This window comes from Thermobia domestica, chromosome 5 (genome assembly GCF_964235325.1).
Source record: "Thermobia domestica chromosome 5, izTheDome1.hap1.1, whole genome shotgun sequence".
Lineage (NCBI taxonomy): Eukaryota > Metazoa > Arthropoda > Insecta > Zygentoma > Lepismatidae > Thermobia > Thermobia domestica.
The window spans coordinates 68,147,769-68,175,590 of NC_137458.1; the positions used below are offsets into that span (position 1 = coordinate 68,147,769).

General features: G+C 37.6%; 2 protein-coding genes across 3 annotated transcripts in view; both read right to left on the reverse strand.

The window, feature by feature from the left end:
- The window catches only part of LOC145685956 (leucine-rich repeat-containing protein 9-like), an 82,213-nt gene extending 71,094 nt beyond the window's left edge, over window positions 1-11,119 (reverse strand). For both annotated transcript variants that reach the window (XM_081758742.1, XM_081758741.1), the window contains exons 1-2: window positions 10,979-11,119; window positions 4,189-4,229 (exon numbers count right to left, since the gene is read on the reverse strand). In XM_081758742.1, the coding sequence (XP_081614868.1) occupies window positions 4,189-4,229; window positions 10,979-11,014 (77 nt within the window). In that variant the 5' untranslated portion in view covers window positions 11,015-11,119. The remainder of the gene's footprint in view (window positions 1-4,188; window positions 4,230-10,978) is intronic.
- A 3,292-nt stretch (window positions 11,120-14,411) lies between these two features.
- The window catches only part of Cog8 (conserved oligomeric Golgi complex subunit 8), a 39,715-nt gene continuing 26,304 nt past the window's right edge, over window positions 14,412-27,822 (reverse strand). Inside the window, exons 8-9 of the mRNA XM_081758743.1 lie at window positions 22,855-23,199; window positions 14,412-14,865 (exon numbers count right to left, since the gene is read on the reverse strand). Of these exons, the coding sequence (XP_081614869.1) occupies window positions 14,530-14,865; window positions 22,855-23,199 (681 nt within the window). The 3' untranslated portion in view covers window positions 14,412-14,529. The remainder of the gene's footprint in view (window positions 14,866-22,854; window positions 23,200-27,822) is intronic.

Here is a 27,822-nt window from a genome sequence, read left to right on the forward strand (position 1 = left end):
GCGGTTACACTACATATTCGGATTAAGGAAGGCTCATTTCCCCAAAGTGGCCGAACTTGCCTAGGATCTGGATCATGGACTTTGTAATGATGAAATCACCATGATTGAAGATTTAAAAAAATATTTTTAAGTATTTAATTTTTATTGATATTCAACGACGAACTTTACAAATTTTCAACGAATTTTACTGAATTTTCTGTCTGTGTGTGTATGAGTGTGTTTGTTATTTGCGAATTTTTCAATTTTGAGCCTTTCATTCGACAGAGCATCAAAAACTATCTGAGAAAGTGACGGAATTTTTCGCGTCACTCTTACTGTTCCCGAGATATTGGCGAAAAAATGGCCGATTTCCGGAGATTTAAGGAACCATATCTCGGGAACCGTAAGTCATGGAGAGATCATAATAGTGTTGATCAATACCTAAGGAGATGAACATTTTGCTAATAAATAGTAACTGGTGGCTACTGGCTAACTGGCCAGTGTTCCACAGATATTAGCCAAAAAAAGTTCCGATTTCGGGAGATTTAAGAAGCCATATCTCGGGAACTGTACGTCATGGAGAGACTATATTGGTGTTGATCAGTACCAAAGAGGATGGTAAACATTTTGGTACCAAATAGTAACCGGTGGCCACTGGCTATTACACAATTTTGTCGAAAGTATTACTCAATTGTTATCAATATATATTTAGTGCTTTGATCAGTTTTGTTTTATAATTACATTCGACAGCATTAACAATAAAATAAAACTGACCAAAGCACTAACTATATATTGATAACAATTGAGTAATAGTTTCGGCGATGTAACATCAACTTCATCAGAGTTATTTGATAACTTCATGTGCAGCTATCTTGATTTGCTAAGAGCAACTCTTCGGTAGTACGTACCTCATAATAATATTGATATAAATAATGTATTTTTATTGAATTATTATTATTTTTTTTTATAATTTTACATTATAGACTACAATATTTTGAAAGTTTTCATTTTACATAGCATTTATACGATGCAAGCAATAATAGAATACGCATTTCTTATAATTATTATGTTAACGATACCTTCCACACTAGTAAGAGTAACATAATAAAACTACTGCTTAACATGTATAATCCAATGAAACAATTCTCAATACAGATGTTTTTCTAAAGTTTAACGTCCTAAAATTACGCACTGAGATAAGGAAGAAGGTGATGATGCTAACGAATTGAAAAGTGCAATGAAGAAAGTGGAAACGAACGGGGGAACTCCTAGAAAAAAAAAAAAAAACACGTACACAGTGTTTGTCCACAACGAAGTCCACGTGGCGACCTTCGATCGTACCAGAGACTTTCCACATGCGCTTTGGTTTATACGTTATTAGTCTATATTCGAAGCGTATGCTCGGTGAAATCCTCATCAGCTTTCCAAACATTCTTATCTATTAATTCGTTTCCTATGTATACTCTGCTGTCACAGTTTCATGTTAGCGTAACAGTTTCAGATTATCTCCACTAGACTTCATTGGCTGATGGATACACTGTCTGAATACGCAGCCAAACTTTCGGATGGAAAAGGCAGTTCCATAGCTCTGCTTTCGTATCAAAATAAAAATTCTACCACAACATTCACAACAAGAAAGAAAAAAATGTCGGAGTCACGAGCACAGTATTTCGAAATCTAAGATGTAGACCCTACCTAGAAGATCAAAAATAGTCTCCATCACAATCGATGACCTTCTGCCAATGTTCTGGAAGGCCATGAATTCCATCGCGGTAGAACTTGGTGGGCCATGAAGCGAAGAAGGTATCAAGTGTATTTTGCACCTCTACTAGGGATTTGAACTGGCGTCCTCTAAGGTGACTGTCCAAGTAATGGAACAGTTGATGATCGTACGTTGCAATTTCCGAAGAGTATGGCGGATGCAATAGTGTTTCCCATCCAAGGCGTAGAATGGTGTCCTGGGTCATCCTATCCACGTGGGGCTTAACATTGTCCTGTAACGGGAGGACCTTTTTGCGATTCAGAAGTGTGGCTCCAGAGCTTTGAGTTTTTCTTGAACACGGCTCAACTGCTGACAGTACACAGTTACATTGATGCTCTAACCATCTGGTAGCAATCCTCAATGCACGATGCCACGAGCAGTCCACCAAACACACAGGAGGACCTTCTTCTGGTGCAGTCCTGGTTTCGGCTGTTTTGGAACCGGTTCATGAGATGCTAACCAATGATGACAGCGCCGTGAAGCTTCTTACAGGACCCATTTCTCATCACATGTCAACACCCTGTTCAGAAATGGCTCCTTCCTTAGACGAGATAGCAAAGACACACAGGTGACTACTCGTGTTGCCTTCTGACCTGGAGTGGGACCCATCGACCCAACTTGTAGTGCTTTCCAAGTTGATGGAGGTGCTGCCGAATGGTTTCTTCACTCACACTGAATTGTAGTCCCAGTTCCTCACATGTCTGGCTACTGTTCGCCTCAATTGCTCCCTGAAGATCTTCATTTTGTACATGTGTTGGTCTTCCGGCACGTGGTGTGTTTTCGAGTGTTTCGTCATCGTCCTTAAACTTGTTAAACCACCACTTCACTGTCCGCGTAGTAACGACACCCTCGCCAAAGGAATGGCATATCTTCCGCCCCGCTGCAGCGGCGTTTGACCCCAGTTTGAACTCGTACACTATACATGATGCTGTGTGGAGGTCCCATGTTCACATGTTCACATGTTCACTCTGTCCTTACGCAAGTTCACGGTGTAACTGAACTGCCACACCCAGGTAGTATGTTGGATATACCAATACCAACAACTGATCTTCGCCTTATCTCCATTGGCATTCAACTCACGGTGTGAGGGTCAATTGAACACAAACCTCCACAAAAAGCGACAGAAATTTCTTGATTACCTTTATATCCCTTTCAACACGGGGAAACACAATTGTGCGGGTTGGTTAAAATCGGTGTAGAAGCGCCCCTTATTACTTTTGTGCTTCGAAACGTCGTACAGTGATTGTGTAAGTTTCGTTCAACGATTTGCAGTTGTTTTGGTTTGCGATACGTCATTTTTGGCGCGTACAAGAAGAAAGAAAAGTAGTGTTCTCAATAAAGCCATGACTGTCGTCGTGTTGAAACGGTTGTATAGGAAAGGAAAGAATCTCAAGAACTGGTTGATGGATCACCCAGTCTGGCCAGGATGTGGAGAATCCCAAGTCTGGAATTACGTTTGTTCATACAGGTGATATTCAAACTGAAGTGGTAATCGTCCAATTTTTGGTTTCCATGTCGATCACTATATTACAAAAAAAACAGTAATAGATAGCGAAAAAAGGTTTCCTGCAATCAATTAAGCATCGCAAGAATTTCCATTTGTAACTCTCTAGTACAACTGGAAGTTGCAGAAACCCATTACAACTTCCGGTTTCAAAATTGATCTACAATATATGGAGTAAAAATGATACCAGATAGCGAGAATCGTTCTTTTAATTGATTTAGCGTTCTAAGAATAGATACTATCATCTCTGTTAGCTCTTAATTCAAACCAGAATTGGCAGAAATCAACCTGTTCCTGTCTAAACGTTAATCGCTATAGAGTAAAAACCGTAATAGATATCGAGAAGTGGTTTTCTGTAATCCATTAAGCGTCCCAATAATATATTTCATCTCTACTTTAATCTCTCTGTTAAAACCGGAAGTGGTAGGAATCTTCTACTAATTTCGGTTTCAATATTGAGAAAATATCACGCCATACAAACAAAACTCTTTTTACCTGGCATACACGTGACACTATTACTTGTTAGATACATGCATAATCTTTTCTCACTGTCATCTAATTTTATATAGCATTATATGCTATATTATTTCTTTTGCTTGTCAATTCATACAAAGTTTTTTTTCTACTGTATTTTTGTTTACAGACAGAAAATAATAATAATTATTATTGTCATTATCAGTCAAATTATTAGTATCCGCTTTCATTTTAGATCAACATTTGTATCTTTTTATGTGTATTTTATTAACTCAATTTATGGAATCCGCTGTTTGATTTATACATCATGTATCATTTTATAGGATTCTTTATATGTTAAACAACGAATGAACTAATTTAATACATGTCTTTCACACATTAATTATTAATATATGCAAATAATTTATTATTAATATATATGCAAATAATAATATAAAAGTTATTTCATATAAATGAAACCCGAACTTACCCCAGTCCATAGAGGTGCTCAGCTAAGGGGCTTTTTAACACCTATAAGTTAGGAAAAGAAAATGATTCATAAACCATTAATATCCTAACATTTAAAATAAATCTTGCAAATTGTTTATACTGTTTATAAACAGTCTCATTAACTTTTAAATGAAATTTCTTATGCTTTAACAACAGAAAAATGTTATGTTTCAACTAATGGTCTTCTAGAAACCCGAACTACAGCACAAAAACCGTTTTGATCAAATAAGTTTGGACAATTTTCTGAAAGAACTACCAATATATTTAAACACTGTCAAATTTATTACTGTAGTTGTCGTATTGGGTTGTTGCAATTGCAATGCCCGTATTTCGTCTGGTGGTAAACTCACCGTAATCCAACAAGTGAATAGATCAAGGTCATGTGACGACTTCACAAAACCCGTGCATGTTCAGAAAACAAGCCGAAGTGCCCAGTCTGTCAATAGGCAGTGTGTTGGGCATTTGCATTTGAACAAGGAGTGGGTGAATTAACATCTTTAGTTTCTGTGAGCCACTAACTAACAGCCTGTTCTGAGCTTCTCAGGAACACGATGTACACGGGCTCTCAGAAAGGTGTTTGCAAACGAGTTAGACGTACTTTGTACCTTGTAGTTCAGCGGCTCCGCACGATTTGTGAGGTGAAAAAGTTGAGCTTATGGGTGCCATATGAGTTGGTATTGGTCAATAAGAATCACCTCCTGGAAGTGTGTATAGCCTACTGAATAACCAAGAAGGTTTTCTGCATTGAATTGTTACTTCTAATGAAAAATGGATTTGCTACAGCAATCGCAGATGATCAGGATAGTAGTTGGATTGTGATCAAAATCAGGATGGTTTCCAAAATCACCGCCTCATTCCAGAAGGTGTTGCCATGGTCCATGATGAGAGTAACAACCGGCTTTTTCTGGCGAGGCGAAACCACCACTGCCGATCGTTACAGTGCTCCAGGAAATGCACAGAAAACTTATTTATTCACAAGCATCCAGCAATGACCAACAGATTTGATGTATTCATGTTGCACAACAATGCATGCCCATGTGCCGCTCAAGGGACTCTTCATAACTTACAGTACGAAACCTTCCTCATTCACCGTATTCTTCTGACGTCTCTCTCATTTTCTGCCACCTCTTCCGAAATCTTGATCAATTCTTATTAGAAAAGAACTTCTACTCTCGGGTTTAACTCCTGGTGGGAGCTCATGTGGTTCCGATCCTACGTTAAGCTGTAAGTCCAAGTCTTATGTGCTGAACGGGACACTAAGAAGGGACGTATGCGAACTGTGACAGCTAGATATTTATGAAAATTGGTAGCCTGACTAATTGTGGTATATGTATTATCGTGGTGATAGTCACTCGGTGCGAAAAAGCATTATTCACCCGCAATGTATAATACATATACCAAACAGTGACCGGGTGAAGCTTGCCAATTTATACTCCAAAAACGCCGGAAAAAGGCAAACAAATGAAAAATGTATGCAGGTAACCTGATACCTACGGGAGGGGACACGTGACTAAGAACACGGCAATACTGACACACAAGCAGTGTTGCCATCCGAACACAAAGTTATAGTTTTTTTTAATAGAACTTATACCACTTTATGGAATTAAAACAATTGGCATGAAACGTAAAAAAAAAAAAAAAAAAAAAACAGCAAAAAAGCGGGTTATGAGTGTTGCCAAATAATGGAGATAGCCTTTACATTTGAGAAATTATGGGCGCCGTACACAGAAACGAACAAATGTACAACTACAATACCTTAGGAGGAACAAACGTACCGTAGGGAGTAAACTACAGCATGCACAGCATTCAATGACTAACGGACTTTATACAGGATTCCCCCCAAAAGAGCACAAAAAAAAGGCGAGAAGGAAGAAGTCCCATGTGACATAATGCGGAAATGTGAACAACAAGTCTTCCTCTAGCGCAGCAATTCCAATGGCATTTGTGTAGAATCGATATCTCCTACGGTTCCCGAGAGCTATAAAACGAACTGTCTTGAGGTTGCAACACAGAATAAAATCCTGCATGTCTTCCAAACCACAGAAACGCCGGCGTAGAGCCTGAAAAGAGTACAGAGAGCTTTGGCACAACAGGTAACAAATCTGTGACAAGAACGTCAGAATCGATTCACAAAGATTAGTAACCTGTGATGAGTGTCAGTCGAGAATATAGGAAACGTTAAGATGTGAAAAACAATGAAAACACACTGCATTCAGGTTGCCAGTAATATACAGGCGCAAAATATTTTAACATAATACACCAATACATACAACAGAAAAGCCATAAACAGTATAGCAAAATATGTACATTTCTCGCCCTAACCGCACACTCGATATGGCATATCAAGCCCCTTAGTCACGTCGTGCTGTGGTTTACTCCTTACTGTATATTTGTTCCTTCTGCAATCTTGTTGTTGTACATTTGTTCACTTCATTGTACGGACTCCATAATTTCTCAACTTTAGAGCCTCATATTTCCCTTACCTGACAACACTGATAGCTCAGCTTTTGCTTATTTTCTTTCACATTTTATGCCAATTGTTTTAATGCCATAAATAGTATACGTTCTATTTGAAAAACTATAAGTTTGTGTTGGGATGGCAGCACTGCTTGTGTGACACTACTGCCGTGTTCTTGGTCATGTGTCCTCTCCCGTCGGTATCAGATATATATTTTATTTCCTACCCTTTTCCGGCGTTTTTGGGGTATAACTCCGCACAGTCTCCCGGTCACTGCTTGGTATATGTACTAAACGTAGCGGGTACAGAAGGCATTTCTCCACCGAGTGAATATCACCACGATTAGTCAGGGTACCAATTTTCATAAATATATAGCTGTCACGGTTCGCATACGTTCTTTGTAAGCTCCAAATAGATCAATCAATAGAACTTCCCCAATGACCGGGAGGTGTAATGTGAGGTTGAGGACCTTTTCACACCGTAGGTTCCAGACTTCTTTCGTCATGGAATCTAAACGTTGGCTGAGCGATGACAAAAGTGTGTGGCTACAGGTGAAGACTATTTTAACTAAGTATTCATTTCTTCTCTTTGAAAGTGAGTCATATTTTAAAAAAAGGAAAAAAAAAACTAAAATATTAACTATGTTGCAAATCAGTATACCAACATAATTAAGTGCGCTCAATCGTAACTAAAACAGGAAACATTGAAGAGAACTGTGTATCAGGAAATTAGATTGAATATGGGATAATTATGATCTTCCATTTTCCATCCTAACAAGACAGAAGGATATACCAGCGTCTTAAATTTTCGTGCAATATTCTTGTGCAAGTATTAAATTTTATTTCTGATAACAGTCCTATTCAAATCTTTCTCTCTTATCTTTATATTTAACCACAGAGGTTGTTTCTGATCTATAGTGACGATTTCAAACTGCGCTTACCTTAATAGAAACCATGTTGCCAACATCGTGTGCTCTATTTTGGTGGCCCTGCATCTGGGCAATTGCCCGACAGCGAAGTTTTCACTGATCTCATTCGTGGCTAAGCGGTTAGTGTAAGCGCCTTTGGCGTGAGAGGCCCGGGTTCGATTTCCGGTGGGAGCTTGTGTGGTTCGGATCAGTAGGCCCCGTCTCATATAACCTCGCTGCTGAAAGGAACGTTAAAGTCAACGAAGTTTCCACTGTAGGAGACTGGCATGCAGTGTAGTCATGTCAAGCCGCAACCACTCCTCTTGACAGGCTTTCCATATCCCTTCAACGGCGTGGGGTCTCCTGTGACATAAGGCTCGCTTCAGGAGGCCGAAGGAACAAAAGTCCATCGGTGACGCATCAAGGGACTTCACTGGAATGTCTGTGAATGGAATGCCACGAATTCCAGTTTCTGCTGCCATTTGTTGGAGGAACAGGCGGGTTGAGTGAGATGTGTAACTTGACGCCTTGTCTTGATGCACCCACATACGATTCTTGTTCTTCCCGTATGGGGAATATCATGGCGATAAATGGGAACATCATGTCGGCTTGGCAATACTCCGAATTTACCTTCGTATGTTTGGCTACACGATGTATGGTCTACTTGTCCTGGCACGAGTATCCAGCAATGATCATGAAACTTGTGCCTTGCATTCAGTGAAACTTGGGACAAACTTTCATCTTTGAAAGTTCCTAGCACCTGTCGATCGATAAAAAGTTGCACGTAGCTTGTGATAGTCATCCAGATAACGAGGTTTGTGATGCCTCGTCCAGTGTTACAAGAAACGTCCATTTTTCGCGAGCCAGGTACCGCTCATACAGCTTTCGACAGTTGGTGCGACGTTCCTGGATGTGTTTTGGCAAGGGCTTATGAACACGCCTCTTCCGTCGCTTTACCAACCTTAAATCGCGGTGAATGATGGCGTGCAGTGTCTTCAGTGAAGTCTGTAGCCGGTCGTGATACTCATCTGTGTGGGTGATTCTCCCTGGTGACCAGAGCCCTGACTTCTCGAATTCTAGCTCATGTGCAGCTAGTGGTAGGCCGCGGGTTATCCTGTTTCTGACCCGCAGAAATCATCCCACACCTCGCCTTACCTGCCCCTTTCAACACCCGTGATATGCCATTTTTGGACAAAATAAAATCCACGCTCTTTGCACAGTTTGATAATGGCATTATAACTGTAGTTCACGTCAGAATGGGTAGTTATGAAGTTCTCCCAATAAGGGCTTATTTTTGGCGGCATTTGTCTCGATATGCACTTACCACATCTGTCACGCACAGTCAATGGTCCAAGGTGTCTACACAACCGGCAGCTTCCTTCTCTTCCTGCTCGGTAGTGCTCCACAAGGGGTGTAATTTCGTCACCATAGATCGGAAACAACCTCTGTAATAAACATGATCATGGATATCAAACGCACCCAACGACGATTGAGATGCTGATTTGCACAATAGTTAATATGATACGTTGATTTCTATTAATATGTGCTGCGAGCTTATTTCATAATATTAAATGTTATTACTTTAATGAATAACCAACAAATGATTCAAGAACATTTTAAATAAAGTTTCTAATTGGGATTCATTGGCAATTATTAGTTTTCCTCCTTCCCCTGAAAATCAAAGACAAGGACACTACATAGTTAAAATAACTTCTCTTTCTCCTTATAACGTAGAAAATCTTCTTCATATGTTTCCACGTATTTTCTATAGAATCTGTATTTCAATCTAGTGATATACTTCTTTTATTCGCAATAATATATCACAGGACATTTTTGGTAACACAAACTAGGAAACTTTATGAATGAAATCTAATGCTTTACAAGAAAGAGTAAATACATTAAAAATTAATTGGTTCTTACGATATTCCTTAATGTGCAGTGATACAATACTGCAATGTAGAGGCAATTGCCATGTAACAATTGTAATGTAATAATTACACATAGTACGTATGGATCTACTAAAATAGAAGTTGACTACAAATACCGTATCTCTGTGCCTTCGGCCTCTTTTTGCTCACTAGAAGTCACGATAACTAGTCCTCTGGAAACACGCCCGTAGCCAGCCCAAAAATGTAGGGGGGGGGAGGCCGGCTGAAGTTAAGGTTATTTGTAGATTAACATGTCTATGTTGGTGCAGGTTTGAAGACTTCGGATTCTGATTATGTATATCCGAGAAGCGGACATTAAAAATGATGATTTGTCTGAAAAATTGGTTAAGAGTAGAAGTGAGCTCAGTGGTGCGGTTCCTGTTGGCCGAAAACATTGCATCTGTTGACATTTATAGGCAGATTGTAGCGATGTAGGAACTGTTGTTGTGCCTTGAAAGAAAGACGGACCAATATTGTTAATGGTAACCCTGGACACAGCGGTAGACACAGTACTTCAACTATTGACGTTACGTTTAGAACGACTAGAGCACCCCTTCTACAGCCCTGACCTAGCCCCAGTAACTTTCACTTTTGTCCCTGTTCTAAAAAAAAAAAATGGCTGGCCACCATTATCTGGCATGTGAGTATGTAAAAATCGCAGCGTCACAGTGGCTACGAGACCTTGACGTGGATTTCTATATAAATGGTAAAGGAAATTTTATCTGCCATTTTGATAAGTGGTTGAACAAAAACTGTTATTACATCGGGGACTATTGTTGAGTGCCCTCTATCACCAGTTGTGTTGATCTTCCAGCTATGTCTTATACATAAGCCATAATATGCTTTGTAATCTTTCTCGATCATTCCTCGTATATATATATATATATATATATATATATATATATATATATATATATATATATATAGTACGTGTGTGTATTTATTCTGGACCTGCACCTTTTCTTAAATCGTTAATTTCTTACTAATTCAGGTACAAGGCCTCTTTGGCCAATTCCCAACTTCAATAAAGGAATTTTTTGAATTCAATATACTTTAAAACGTTTCTTTAGTTCCTGATAAGGGATTAACTTGGAAATAGACTAGACAAACGTTGTAAATGATGAAATAAGTTATGTATCGTGAAAGTCTACTATTCATAGTCTTCAATTACTTGCTATTCAAAGCAAATTCTGTTAGCTACATAGAATGCATGTTATGCAAGAGAATCAACGAAATAAATATGGCAATTCGTGCAGTTTCACTTTACGGATCCATAGTATAAGTAGTAGTAGTAGTAATAGTAGTAGGAACGGGTTAGAAGCTCCGCAGGGATTCGTTGGGTTCTGTTGTTGACATAAAATGGGCAAACTAAAGACTTCCCTAATTTTTTTTGTACATTTTACAATCTGCGGATCCGTATAGTAAAACTGTACCTGGAAACTAAATGTAAATGCATTTATCATGAAGTTAATCTTACCTCGCCCTTTTTTGATTTTTTACTTAGCCAATTCATAATATTTTACATAGATGTTTATGTGTTGTTTCTTCTACTACCTCTTTCGTTAGGTACTTCAACAGATAAAGATGATGGCGTCCTTGTTATCTAAAACCTGGAGTCTATTATTTATCTCACTTATTTTATTTCTCTCCCTCCTTTTTTAAACCTCAAACTTATCTGGTGAAATGTCATGTCTTGATAATAAACTTCCTTGTGTTAGCCCTGGATCCTATTAAATTTGTAAAGATTGGCTATAATTGGTTCATGATTGAATATATAAGTAGAAATTAAAAGAGTTGCCTTCATCAACTGCCAGTTGGAGTTACGTCACTTTTTTTTCTTTTAATTTTCGAAGTAATTTTAAGAACTTAGAAATATGACTTTTTCTAAGGACAAGAACTAGTAATATAGCTAACAGAACAGTTGTGATTGTTTTTGAAATTTAAATAAGCATTTTCCTATTTTTGTTGCCAATTGAGAATATCTCGACATAATAGTATAACCATTAACTACGCAGTGTGTTTGGCTAAAAGTCGTAATCATTATCTGTCTTAAAAACGTGTAATTTATTAATGAGTTTACAGTTTTACTTTTACTAAATATCTTTACTGATTAGAATAGACATTATGCTCCAATTTTGTAGCCAGGTAGAGTACCGTAGAGAATTATGGTGCCGAAGGCTCAGGGGCGGGCGTTATTCAAAGTCACTGTCACTTATATATTGTTGTTGCACGCAACTAGCCCTTGTTCCGGAAGTTTATGTACTACAAGAAGTTTCGTCACCCCTGAAAGTAACATAAACCACTAAACACACGTAAAGAACTGAATGACACGAACAACGATGCTTTCGAGGTCTTATTAAGATAGGAAACATTAAGTGTCCAAAGGATCAGTATGTCGACCGTCATTCCCATGACAAAGTTAATGCACCGCAGGTTCTGTGCGACATTTTGCAAAGCATTGCAGGTGTAACTTGAGTGAAAGCTTGTTTCACAGCTTCTGTCAGTTCGGTAGTGGTATCGTAACGGTTCTGTGCAACGATGCCCTCTATGAACCCCCATAGCGCATTATCACAGGTGGTGAGGTCTGAGCTTCGTGGTGGTGCGGGCCTATCCGGACTACCACGACCAATCCAACACCGAGGAAAAACTTCCGTAAGATATTCACATACGGCGATGGCATACTGGGCAGGTGCCCCATCATGCTGAAACTAACATGTCTCTTTGGTTCCGTGGTCCTCGCTGGTGATTCACAACACCGTCGAAAAAGAACGGCCCAAAAACGCTTCTGCTGTCCACGAATGCCCATATCATCACATGCGGAGGATTCTGTTTGAACTCTTCATAAAAGTATGGATTGTCCTTGAACCAAAATATGACATTATCAATGGATAACGAGAAAAATTACATTAGCATTTACCAAAGAGTAACGGGACTTTGCGGCCACCCTGTATGTTCTGTGTGAGTTTATTCAATTCTGGTGGATTGCTTAGCAATTACGCTTTTTATAATGTTTTAAGATTTATTTGTTTTCGTGTTAATGTAAGTAAGTATAAACTGATTTGTTAGAGATTTATGTTCTTTTATAACCGTAAAATATCCATTCTCTTGTCGGGCTACTGTTTATCAGTATCCATATTTTAAATGACTACAACGCGTTTCGTCATTAATTGTGTTTCCTTTCTTCACGAAGGTGATTGTTTGCTGAAGTTCACACACTTTTCTGCACCGAGGTTGTATGAGACATGCATCTGCAGTTTAAACTGGAATCAAATCACCAAACTGCGTTCAAAAGTTTAAGACTCTCCTACTAGGAATTGAACTGGAACCCATGTGCACCAAAGGCACGCGGGCTAACTACTAGACCAGTGCGGAGGAATACGAGGATTATATTCCTAAGAAATATCGAGTATTTATCAGAGTATAAAAGATCGAAATGTAAATTCACGGAATTGCTGAACGGAATAGTATGTCAGTGGTAAAGCGCTCTAACCTCTGGTGCGTGGAACCCTTGGTTCGATTCCGAGTCATGTGACTTTGTAATGAATAACAGCGTGTTCGTGGGTTTCTCATGGTTCTCCCATTTTCTCCATATTCTCATTTCACTAGTTATTTCATAGCTAGGTCGAGCGAGAAAGGAATGAGAGGGTATTAGAAATGGTGAGGGAGAAAAGTACAATTTTAGATATTGACAAGAGGAAGAGAAACTGGTTGGGACATTGACTAAGAAAGAATTGTATCAACGTGCTAAATGGTGGCAGGAAAGAGAGGGAGAGGGCATAGAAGGCGATATCAACATGGAAAAAAAAAATATAGGTGAAGACGAAGACATCAGCTGAGGACTGTGGAGCATAAAAGCCTCTCAGTTGCGACAAGTGACCTGCCAATAATGGCAAATTCCTATGATGATGATGATGATAATTTAGTCTACGAAGAAAAACCGCGGACGTAACACTGAAATATTCCATTTTTCACTTAATTTCGTGAAACTGTTATGTCATGTATTATTATTATAAATTGTAAAATATAATCAGTACAATAAATATGTTTGATTGATTTATGGTGTTACCCGGACCCTCCTAGCGTTATAGAATTATCGCCCTTACCAATTGTTCGAAAATTAAATATTTGAACGTAAGATTTGTTCCGTCGCCAAACAAAAAATGCGAGTCAGCAATAAATGAAAAATCAGATTTACTATCCATTTCTTTTGTCCTTCAGACTGATTCTTTGCAACTGTACTTTCTTAGTAATAGAAAATACAAGTAAACGACAAATTCCCGCGCAATACTATTTGCTTGGGTTATAACCCACATCACACGTGTGGATCATTTACCTTGAAATCCTCTTGTAAATTTAATAATAATAATAATAATAATAATAATAATAATAATAATAATAATAATAATAATAATAATAATAATAATAATAATAATAATAATAATAATAATAATAATTCAAATTTTGTACGATGCAAATTTTGACACGAGAAATCGTTCGACATACTTTGTAATGCCACCAGATTAACAGTGTTGCCAATTACATCTCCAAAATGGTTTGAGATATCAAATTACTGTAAACATCATTACGTTCATTACATTTATTGAAACCCACTTAAGAGACTGGGTGTGGTACTTACCTAAGCAGTTATTAGAAATAAAACCTTTTGAAAAATGTAAAATTTTCAATCCCTTGAAAAGTTTTCCTATTTATTCAAAATAACAACATGAACATAGCATCTTACACATTTATTTGGTGGTATTACAGAATATGTTAAATAATTCCCTCTCTCGACATTTGCAATGTACAAAATTCATCGATTTTTATTTGTTAGTTTAAAAGATGCAATGGTATTTTAAGATAAATGATTCACCTGTACACTTCTAATGTTCTAACTTATTTTCGTCACATAATTAAGAATTGGTCACAACATTTATTTTTCTCTTAATAACAGATTTGATTTCACAATGTTAACACATTTACAACAATTTTATTTAACATGTTTTCTTTTGTACAATTTAGGAAACAAACTCAAGATTCTGGCACTGTATTCGTTCTTTTCTCATGTTCATCTGAGTTGGCCGAAGTGTTCATTTCTTTATTATGATCAATAACTTGACTTTCTGCTTCAGATACTATATTTTCAACTTGAACAGATTCTTTATGACTTGTCTCAACTTTTATTGGCTTTGGAGTATCACTATCTCCCACAGTTTGTTTTGCCATCTTGTCAGAGGAGTTTTCTTTAGCACTTTCCATAATTAAATTCACAGTGTTTGTAGACGACAGGGAAAAATGTGGCACTTTAGGAGGAAACAAATGAGCTATTGGTTCCAAAATCACATTTGTATCCAAGGAAGCAAGACCCTAAAAGCAGAAAAATATCGAAAGTAATCAATTTGCTGAAATTGATATGATTTCCTATATCTAAAGTATAAATTTTCTAATAATCATGTACTCGCTGTTTTTTTTTTTTTTTTAAATCATAGTTTTCTTTACTAGAATTACTTAAAATAGATCTCTGAAATTGACACAGAAATATAAATGGCCATCTAAAAATCAACACTTCTTCTTTCTCTACCTGTTATTGTCTTCTTAATAATTAATTAATAATTATCTTTAAATACAAATACGGTACAGCTCGATGCCAGTGCAACATTGTTCTGTAAAGTGAATAGTCTGTTGGAATATGGCGGAAAGGGTTTAAGTGATTATTATTGTGGCAAAGCTGTTGGTCAGCTTGAGGCAGGTTGTGTCACAAAGGTTGCACGTGTGATCAGCGTGTCATATATGGCATTTCTCAACTTCAAAAAACCGCTATTACACCGCTATGGGTGTACACGGTGGAGGTCGTGCAAAGTATACAGGATCGGTATACTCGTATAAGCCAGTTGATAAAAAAAAATAAAAAAAAAAATAAAATAAATAAATAAATAAAATAAATAAAAAAACTGCTACTCCATCCCAGACTACTCACGCTTTACTGATGCTTCTAGTGTCCATGTCATTTCACAGTGTCCAAGAGTCATTGCATGATGACTTAATAGTGCTGGTTGTATGCACAGGAGGCAATGGAGTGTGTTCTATTATCCCGCCATCCACTGTCATGTCAGATTACAATGATGTAACGAACATCGTTACTGGGATCAAGGGAGATAATCCTTTCTCAGATGAATCACGGTCCTGTGCGATAAGTGATTCTGCACACCACATGGTGTAGAGAGAATGGGGAGCACAATATTAGCGACAGTACATCCATGAAGTGACAGATATGGGAATCTTGGAGTTATGATATAGAAAGGGATAATGAAAAATGCATCACTGCACATATTCGACGCAGGATTCGTTACTGGAGAACGGTATTCTAACAAGATCCTGAAAGGATATGTTCGTCCTTTTTGTGGTGCAATACATCCTGCATTTGTTTATATGGATAACAACTCGGGCCCACAGAAATGTGTTTAAGTTACATAGACACTAAAGAGTAAGGATATTAATCGCATTGACTGACCAGTATATTTCCCAGATCTTCCTGGAAGAGAATCAGTTTGTGGTTTCCGTGAGTATCTTAAAAAAAAAAAAAAAATCTATACTCTTTATATCATGCTTAACCTTATTATATTATCTTCCATTCTAGTAAATGTGTTTAACCCTCAAATATATGGACTCACTACTGCTCTGAAGTTGTCATTTTGCAGCTGTTACCATAGAAAGAAGCAATCTAGAGATGATAGCATGTCAGAGGATACATTAACAGTGTGGAAGTTGCTACAATAGATAATTCATGCTAAGTAACTGTATAATTTTCTCCAGAAAAAAAATTATATGTATATACAGGGTGGTCCAAAGGTGTGGATACATTCTAATAAGAGGTAAACGCTGTAAAATATAACCAAAGTAACAATGTACATGGACAATTGGGATGGGAGGAAATGTTTGAGAACACATCACAATGACGTCCTCCATCTTAAATTTTACGCGATTATCTTAAATGGAAACCACAGCATGTGGTATGTCATTTACTTTTTTATTTATTTATTTTTGTAGAAATTGATTGGCAATCTTATATTTACTTTAGCACTAACTATTACGAAGTTATTACGGTTTCTTTGTTGTGTCCGCAACAAAAGTGGGTACTCATACCGCAAGAACCACTCACTGCTACACTTCGTGTTCAATATGTTTCTCATTCCGGTTGATTATCGGATATATTTTGAGTTCCCAGTCACGCAAAACCTTGCACAAAGTGTCGGCTGTAATGTTGGAACATGCGTCCACAATTCGTTCCTTGAAATGCTGAACATCTTTAATTTTCACCGCATATACAACAGACTTCACATGATCCCATACACGGGCGTCTCTGACGGGGACACGCGTCACCCTTTCCAATATTTTATGCAGGGCAGCAAGTTAATGAAAGTTGAAATCTTATATGAAAGAAGTAAAAAAGGAGAAAGAATAACTGAGTGTTATATTTATTACATTGTGTTTCTACTTATATGAAACTTGTCTTCTGAATGCCGTGGTATGATGGAAGTAAGCCAAAAGAAAGAAAGAAAAAAAAAGATACAATTAATGAATAGTATTAAAGCATATAATTTGAATGTCACGACATGACCTTTGTATATGGATTTCTCAAAATTTGTAGCAAGTGACTATTTAGGATGGTAGAAAATTCTGATGAACAGGAATAGTAAGAAAAAAAAACATAAAAGCTGTCAGATCACCATCTTGTGTTGACTGAAGTTGAATCCCATTGAAAAATAGGAACCAAGAAGTCAGGCACTGAAAAGTTTAGATATGAAAGGAGTTAAAACAGATTAGTTTGAAATTTCGAAGAAAGGAAAAATAATGTAAAAAGTAAAAGAGTAGAGAGGAAATAGACATAGGCCATAACTAGTGGATGTTACTACACTTTGCGAGTGAAGGTATAGTATCAGGAAGCACAAGAAGCACGGGTTATAGAAGAGACTGGAAATCTAGGGAAAGACAAGTATGGAAACAAAGTGTTAGTGAAGAAGGTACAATAATGTATAGAAAGTTGAATTGTAAATTAGAAGGGAAGGCGAGAATGATACAGAAATATACAATAAACATAAAAGTGACAGGAGGAATTTTAAATGATAGAGAATTTGAATAATGTATATCGAAGTAAATTTAATGGAAACAGAAAGGCAGCATAGGGAAACTAGTACGCCAATATGAAAACTAAGGGTAGAAGAGGATATTTAATGATTGAAATGCACCTTGAGGCAGACAAAAAGGATGCTTTGAAATGTATGGGAAGAAGAAAATATTGTTTATTTTGGGCATTAGAAAAGTAAACAAAGTAAACGAGAATAGCAAGAAATTGCGATACTAAAGGATAAGTTCAAGAACACATCGAAATGAAGAATGTAAAGGTAGACGATACACCTATTACATTTTTATAAAGAATGGAAAAAATAAATAGTCGGAACTTTTAATTAAATGACTAGAGAGTTGTCATAGATTTCTTATAGAGAAATACTTCATTCTGTAAAAAATCGATTAAAATATACAAGGACTATAAAACTACAGTGCCACACATGTTTTTAACACACTATAGGAATTCATGGGTCTGGCCTAAAGTTAATACACTAGAAGAAGGTCATGGTGAGTAGTATTTTCCCAACACATTGTTCATGGCACATCCTGAACATGCAGTAGGCCTATTTATCTTAATATAATATGTAAGTATCCCAAGTAGCCACACAACTATTCGGACACGTAGCCGGACAAATGCTTAGGCTATATCTGTGTGGAAGATAATTGTCGAAGTCAGCTGGTGGTCAGAGTCCGTCCCACCATACCTCACATATGCTCAATGAGGTTAAGGTCCGGAGACCTAGAAGGCTAAAGTAGAAGGCGTATACCGAACAGAGTACACAGAGTTCACCGAGCGATATGGGGACGTGTGAGATGCTACTGGAAGATGAAGTCCCAGAAAGTGTCCAGGTAAGGTCGGAGGATAGGATCAACATCATGAATGCACAACGTAGCATGACTACCTCTGATTGAAAACCGAGGTGAGCTTATTCCTCCCTTTTCTTACAAAATACTACAGAGTCAAATATGAGTCCTACATGACGAATGAGAACACGCTGGGTTATTTGATTACTTCTGCTTATACCTACAGATTTACATATGCGCACAGAACTATCTCTATGTCTAAGGTAGAAACTATTCTCATCGTTGATTACGAGTACTGCCATCTTCGGTTCGCCTTTTCATTGCAGTCTCTCCCGATACCATGGAAGATGTTTCTTAGCGATAATCATATATTTTGAGTAATCGTGCGAAAGTAATGCAGATGATTGATCAATATTCAGCAATCGACTGTTTAAATGTTTGTGCTCTCCTATGTTTAGTGTTCGAAGAACCATGGTGGTTCCGGTTGCACTGGCGGTCGCCGTTCTGTCAGCCGTAACTACGCCGCCAAATGTATGTATTGTGGGAGAGAACTCTCCCTCTTACAGATACTCTGAGATACAGATACGGGAGTTTCTTTTGTCCGATAACCTTATATGTGAACAAAAATTATATTCAGCTCAAACGTATTTCGTAACAAAATATTTTCCACAATTTGAAAATAAATCTTCAATTGTAACCAGTAGTTACACGCAAATTTCGATCTGAAACTAGTGTCCGCAAGATTACATGGCAGATAACTATTGCAGAATGCCCCTTCCCTTAACACCATGTGCGTGGGTTTTCTCGGGGTTCTCCCGTTTCCTCCCACTTTCTTCATTCCACCATTTCATTCATTACTCATCATCACCGTCTCCTTTAGCCTAACCGGCATAATCGTGGGACGTAAAACTCAAAGATTTCATTTAATTTTTTTCCCCTTCTCTTAAAGTTTGTAAATCATTATTTGATTAATTCTGCTTACACTTTCAATATTAGGTTACTTTCACTTTTAATACAGTTAGTAACCGAATTAAGGGATTCTTAAAAAAAGAGATATACTTGTATAACTTGTACTTGAGAAGAAAATTATCACACAAGCATATATTTTGCTGTATATAGCCATATAAACATATCCCCCACTAATATCTTACAAGGGAACCTTCCGAAAATGATAGTTGCAGTGAAAGATGTGACCTATGCCAATTGAAACAGCTGTAACAGAGATGAGCATTCCCAAAAAATTAGCTGCCCATAGCAATAGGTTCATGAAATATAAGGGGTGGAAGTTCGGGAAACAGCAAGATTGGACAAGGGAGGGAAAGTGCAAATTCCGCACAAAAAAAGGAGGTACGGCAAAATAAAATGCTGACAAGTGATGTATAGAAAGAGATTTATCACAATGGGGAACAAATGAAGGACACCAGTGGGGTTAACAGTGTTGCCACCTGCAATGAAAAGTACATGTTTTGCAAAGAGCACTATATGAAGTGAGTGCGATATTCAGTGCCAACCTGTCATATAGAACATAAGATATGACGTGTGTAATCAGTGGTACAATCTAACAAACGAAAATAGAAAGAACAGAAGTACGAAAAAAAAAACGGAAAAGACGGAGTTGGCCATAATGCGCCACATTTGATCACGAGCTGTGCATATTAGACATATTAGAATGAACAAAACAAGAAAGCACCAACTATGCAGGAAACCGACGTACCTAGAGTCAAAAAGAAAATCGAGTTACAAAATTGGCAACACTAACCATGAAAATCCAGACAAGTCTAATATAGTTAGGCCACTCGCTTCACACACACACACACACACACAAATTCCGGCAACAAGCATTAACCTTCGCATCATTTGTGCATGCTCGTCAACATTGTACGTGCAATTGTTCGATGAAACAATGGTCCAAACAGAAAATAAATTTACAGTGAGCACAGCGGAATACTGCCATCCGTAACACATGGTACAATGATCGCTGTGAATGTCTCGAAACAGTATTCTAGAGGTGTCGGAACCTTTGGTGGTTTTTCTATCACATATTCACACCTGTAAAAAGCAAACATAATCAAAGCCTTGAATAAACATGCCATAAGCTGGTAATGGGTTAAGGCTTGAAGTTTCAGAAAATTCTCGCGGGACCAAATGTTAAAGTGACTATCTGATAACAAGCTCTGTAACGTAGTGCACAAAGTTCTTGTATAGTCTAAAAAAATAAACATCAAGTGGTTGTATCAGACCCGTGCAACCAGGAGGGATCAGCTCAACTTTGAAATTCACTCCAGATGGTACATGCTCGTAGATAGCAAATGTTTCCTATAGATGTTGTTGCACATTCTACCATCTATCGAAAGAGGTACCACTTGGTCCCTGTTGCCATTTGAAAGTTCGAAGTTGGCTCCTGGGGCCCTATAATGGACATCCTGGGGGCACTTGCTTTTCACATACTTTTATCGCTCCCTGACATTGGTACATTCCTGCACAACTTGATCCGTCACATTTTTGTTCGTTTCGCGAATCTTTCAGCTCACAAAGTTTCGTTTGACACCCTGTATATTTTGCGTACTTCTGTTCTTTCTATTTTCTTTTGTTAGATTGCACCACTGATTATAGACGTCATATCTTATGTTCTATATGACAGGTTGATACTGAATATTGCACTCACTTCATATGCACTCACTCACTCTTTGCAAAACATGTACTTTTCATTGCAGTTGGCAACACTGTTAACCCCACTGGTGTCCTTCATTTGTTCACTATTGTGGCAAGTCTCTTTCTATACATCACTTGTCAGCATTGTATTTTGCCGTGCTCCCCTTTTTTGCGGAATTTGCACTCCTCCCCCCTTGTCCAACCTTGCTGTTTCCCGCACTTACACCCCTTATATTTCTTGAGCCTATTGCTATGGGCAGCTAATTTTTTGGGATTGCTCATCTCTGTTACAGCTCTTTCAATTGGCATAGGTCACATCTTTCACTGCAACTATCATTTTCGGAAGGTTCCCTTGTTAGATATGTATCAGAGAGGATTCCCACTTCATTCCTACAGTAATGTGGATATTGAGTACAGGATTTCAATATTAGTGCACACTGATACTTATGACTAATATATACAATCACTATGTACGCTGAGAATAATCTAAAGTTGCGCGGCCTCTCTGTAACGGACACATCTCATTTACATACAAATAATCATGTCCCGTCGGTGTTCGTTATTGAGAGGTTTATTATATAACATTTTATACAAACGAAATTTTGCACATGATGAAATTTTAGGTGAACATATCTTGATCTTTTAATGATGATAGTTGTTGTTTCCTGTTGTTCCCAAGTAAATCACAATAAACACGGAAATAAATATCAGTACCCGACAACGGTCGGTAATGGAATTCCTGTTCAAAACTGACGATGAATCATCCACATCAATTCATTTAGGATTTAGGATTTAGATTTCTCGGCTTTCGGCATCTATAGCCATGTTAGCCTGTCACATATGAGGGATGACGTCCCTCAGCGAGCACACTATCCGGGGAAGGGGAAGGAACTGGCCTGGAACCTATAAGTGAGGTACCACCCCTGCATTTGCCTGGTGTGAACGAGGAAAACTTCACTCAGGAAAGCAGGCCTACACTTTTTCGAACGAGTGCCCCCACCAGGAATCGAACCCGAGACCGCTCGCACCAAAGGCGAGAGCGTTAGCGACTGCGCTACGCGGGGCCACCACATTAATTCATATGTAGCTGCTTCTGTTTATGGCGATCACACATTGGATCGTGCCAATATCCAACGTTGGTTGCAGCGGTTTGAATATGGTGATTTCAGTCTTTTGGATAAACCAAGATGTGGTAGACAATTAAGTACAGTGAGGGGTGTGAATAAAGAAGCCATCCACGAAATCATCCAAAAGGACAGATGTATAACCACAAGACAGCTTCTCTAGAAAAATTTGTGCAAGATAGGTGCCACGGTTATTGACAAGGGAAAGGAAGACAAACACGAAGGATGTTTGTCTCGACCTCCTTGAGACTTTCAGCAGTGATTGCACACTGTTTTGGTGGCATTATCACACAGAATGAAACGTGGTTATTTCATTCAGATTCAAAAAGTAAAACACAGCCCTGCGAGGAAGAACATTCGACAGTGACAAGGCCCTCATTTCTTGTGTGAAACAATGGCGTAAAAGACAGCCACCTGAATTTTACCAACGTGTATTCAAGGCATGGAAAAAACGTTGGAGAAGAAGCGTCACACTAGATGTAGGCTACATTGAGTGACATGGTCTTGTAGCCAAAGGATCAAAGTTTGTTCACCTAAAATTTCATTGTCATATTGAAACTAATAACAATATTATAATCATTTGTGCAAAACTTATTGAATGCCTTTTGTACAATGTATATTCAATATTGAATAAAAATGAGTTCTTTACCTCCTTATGTATTTCTTGCACACTAACACCCAAATGCAAAGCTATCATTGCTGGAGGGAATATTGTGTGAAGACACGTTTGGAGATACGTAATTAATTCTTTGGCAAAGTAGTCACAGAACCTGCTGAATTTCTCCTTCTCTACATCTGTAAATGCTTGCTGTTCTTGTCTGTAGAAGTTAAGTATGCACTTGGATGCCATGCACAGAGAAACTTGCAATTGTGAAGTAATATCGTCCGCCACGGCAATTGGAGCACAAAATCTTAGCTCGTTAAAAGCAGTGAGAATGCCATTACAATAAACAGCTAGAGGATAGAACTCCAAAAGGCACTCTGGTGGATGTTCCTGAAAAACAGCATATTAAAAATCACAAAGAACAAGTCCAAAGATAAGACATCTACTATTGATAGATCTTACTAAGGTGAACATTTTGTATGAGTGAATGTACAGCTCACAGATGACGAGAAGAACCCTAGCAGAACTAGTGTGACGTAGGTATGGGCTCGCCCACTTTTCGCACGGGGCTTTCAAATGACACCACGGAATAGCACACATATAACTTTACCCGGAGTGGCAGACGACATTTAAGTATAGACCACACCTCAAAAACCGAAAATGGACTTGACCGTATCGTTGACCTTTCCCCGCTATCCCCTGTCTTAGGGTTCTTCTCGTCATCTGTGAGCTGTAAATCCTTTTAACTTTTAAACATAAAACCTGACTCTGTATTATAACAACAGCACCTATAAAAATGAAACTGATATTGAAACTACTGTCACCAAGCTCGTCACTGTAACACTATACTCTCATCAAACGACAGTATACCATATGTTTAATGAGGTATTACTATGGTTAACTATTAGATATTAATTTTTGTTTAACTAAAAAGAAGGTCCGAAGATGGAACATACATGAATAGAAAGGCGATAAGGAGTGAACAAAATAAGATGCTCGAGGGTACATTCTCGTGGTAGTTTTCGAGAAAATCGTCCAAAACGAATTTTGATGGGGCGCTAAAAAAAAGTATGTATATCATTACTGAGTTTTATTTTGCTCGTACGGATTATTTATTTATGTATTATACAGGGTGTTAATTTATTATGTAGCCAAAATCCACTGGTGAAATCCAAACACCTAAAAAAAAAAAAAAAAAAAAAAAAGTCCATATGAAGATAGGGCGAAAAACGAGTTGTTTCAAAGTTACGAGATACCAAAATCGAGGAAGTTGTAACTTTGAGGCTGCCTAGCTCGAAAACTATGAGAGATATCAACGGCGGTTAAAGAAATATTAGAGGAACTAGTACCATATCTATCTAAATACCTATGACTTTGAAACTTTGATTCTACCTATGACTCTAAAAAGTAACTTTGAAACAACGCGTATTTCGCCCTATCTTCATAAGGACTCTTTTTATTATTATTATTATTATTATTAAGGTGTGAGGATTTCACCGGTAGATTTTGGCTACATAATAAATGAACACCCTGTATAAGTACAAAATATATCAATTGCTGATAAACAAAGAGAGAAAAAGTGGATTACTGGACCGGGACTCGAACCCGGGGTCTCCGACATACCGTCCCGATGCGTTAACCATTACGCTACCCAGTCCGCTTCACAGAACATCCACACACTCTCTCATTGTTGGAGTCGGTGCTCTTTACTTAGTCCACGTGGCTTGTATCACAGCCTAGCTGTTGTGTTTGCACAATCTAGTACCCATATTCAGAATACCTGTGACTGTTGTACTATCACTATACATATTAATGAAAGGACGAAACGACTGGATTTTTTACACACCAAATCTTCTGTAGGTGCAAATTCAATAATAAACAACGAGTGAACAGATGGATGACTGGACCACGACTTGGCTTCCGGGTTCGACTCCTGGTCCAGTCATTCATTTTTTCACTCTTTGCTTATTATTGAATTCGCACGTACAGAGGATTTGGTGTGTAAAACATCCAGTTGTTTTCTCCTCTCACTAATATATATCAATTGCTGTTTGTCTTCTCTTAATGATGATACTATATTCCTAACAGTAAGTGCCGAATAAACTGTAATTTTACCGACTGAACCATATACGTGTGAAAGTTCGATATCAGCTACAAAAAATGAACACAAATAGAGTTTCGAAACATTTTAAGGAAAATACTTGGTGCAATAAAGGGAAGGAAAGAGCTGAGGGTGAATGGAAGTTACATAACACAAATTTTCAAAATATATATTGTCACCGAATACATTGAAAATAATTAGACCAAAACATCTGAAATGAGTGAGACAAGTGGCTCGCATGAAAAATATGCGACTAGAAATAGAGTTGAGTTGAGTTGAGCTGATTTTGAGTTTAACGTCCCTTTTCAGCAGCGAGGCTATATGAGACGTGGACCTACTGATTAACGTGGAATCCAAACCACATGAGCTCCCACCGGGAATCGAACCCGGGCCTCCCACGCCAAAGGCGCGTACGCTAACCGCTTAGCCACGAAAGAGCTCTGACTAGAAATGGAATTTTAGTTGAAAAGCCATTGTAAATAATAATAATAATAATAATAATAATAATAATAATAATAATAATAATAATAATAATAATAATAATAATAATAATAATAATAATAATAATAATAATAATAATAATAATAAATAAATAAATAAATAAATAAATAAATAAATGGGGATAATATATTCCACTATTATTTGAAAACTATTCCAGAGTATTGTCAATGCAAACCGCTTGAAGAGCCTCTTATAAAAACTTAGGTCCTTACCTTGCTCTTTTGTACCCTGTTACGAATTAGTTCAAACAATCATATTGAACATGAAACTTTCGCTGCCTGCTGTCAGCATTCTGACGACATGGGCAAGAAAAGAGGTTTTAGTGGGGACGGGAAGTAATTACATTGCAAATAACTTGAAACGTCAACAAATTTAGACATAAACACTATAACTTTTTGAAGCTTCTAAAGGTACAGTGAATAGTGTTTATTAGTGTAAATACTATAGAAGACCAGAAAGTTCTTACTCTCACAATGATAGAGACGTGCTGGAACGTAAAAAATTGCTGAATGACTAGTTGGCATCTCACTGAAATATATGCAAATTTGTGTCTTTACATGTTCTGTTAAATTAATGTGACATCCAGAAAGCAAAGCGGCGGTGGCATGTTGGGGAAAATCGAATACCGAGCTCTGATTAGGTTCCTCCATTATAAAAACAGCTCAAACGATACAAGAAGAGATGACAGGACGACAATTATGTATGATGAGGAATACTCATTATATGGTACCATGAAATGCTACAAGGGAGACTTCAAATGTAATCGCGTAAGTCTACAAGATGACCTAAGACAAAGTCTTCCGTCAACAATAATAGTCCCAAGAGTAGTGGCAAGAGTTAAGAAGCTAATACTTGAAGATAGACGTGTGACTGAGTGTATTTTTCAATTTGAAACCAAAGAAATGAGTAAAATACGGAAACATACTGATTGATTACTTACAAAATAAGGCTACAATCACAGGAGAATATTACAGTCAGCTGTTGCAAAAGTTACGGGATGCTATCAACGCAAAGGGACAGGGTTGTTCTTGAAAGATATGCTGCTGCTAGTGGAAAATGCAACGGCACAACGAACAACAGAAATGAAAATGACCATCACCATATTCACCCGATCAGGCTCCATTCGATTATTTCTTTCCCCTATATATGAAGCAACATTTGCGGGTTAGGCATTTTGCGGATTGTTAAGTCTTATATTATGTAGTAATATTTTTAAGAACTGGAAACACTGTTTTTACGAAATTTAGATTTCATTTGTTATTCAAGATGGAAAGTGTTGAAGAGAGACGGTGCATAAGGCACGAGGCACGAACATTTCTTCCATAATTTTAAAGTTAAGTTTGTTATTTAAGTGCAATGAACACAGTGCAGTTATTATATGTACTTTGTGGTTTATTTTAAGTGTTAGTTAAAAACCAGCAATTAGTAAGATATAATAAAAACTAAAAACAAGTATTGGAAGTTTCCATTGTTAGAAGACAGTCCATTACCAGTTAAGTAAATGGCGAACATTTAAGAACGTAAGCATAAACAGTTTTTTTTGGTCCTCCAGTGCCGAATGGAGGAAGTGTTGTGCCAAGAAAAAGAATAAGTGAATCATTCAAACATTCATATTGACTATGTGTGTGTAAAGACAGTGAGTGTTACGAATCAGAAGCAAAATTGACCTAGTGGACTTATCACGTACGCGCCTACGCATTCAGCTGTGCATTGCAATCTGAAGAAAAACAAAGGCGCAATGTAGCAGTCACGTAGCTAAGTATATTTTTTTGTTTCTTTTACTTGTGTAAAGGTCTGTTGTTATAAGGACTTCAGGTAGATATATCACAAGCAATGGATTCAAATACAAATTCTCTTATAAAGGCAAGAGGCCTAGCTAAAGCTTCCCTTACAAGAATGAAAACATTTGTTGAACAATTTGGAGCAGACGGCGATGTAATGCAAATTAAAGTTAGGTGTGCACGTTTACCCAATATATTCAAAGAATATGATGAAGTGCAAAAACAGCTTGAATTAAAGGACGAAAACGATGAATATACACAGGATAGGGAGTTGTTTGAAGCTACTTACTACGATACTCTTGCAAAAATGACGTCAATTGTTGAAACAGCTGAGAAGGCTAGTAGTAGCAATAGAAGTTCGTCAGATAATTCAACCGCGAATACAGGGTGTCTAAAATTACCAGTCATAAAGCTACCAACATTTAAAGGTCAAGTTACAGATTTCAGACATTTTCATGATACTTTCAGTAGTTTGGTTGTAAACAATCAGAGTTTAGATGATATTCAAAGATTTCATTATTTGTTGTCCTCATTATCAGGTGAAGCAAGCAAATTAGTTGAGAATATACCCGTGACAGGTGAAAATTTCAAACTTGCTTGGGAAATGATATGCAAAAGGTATAATAATCC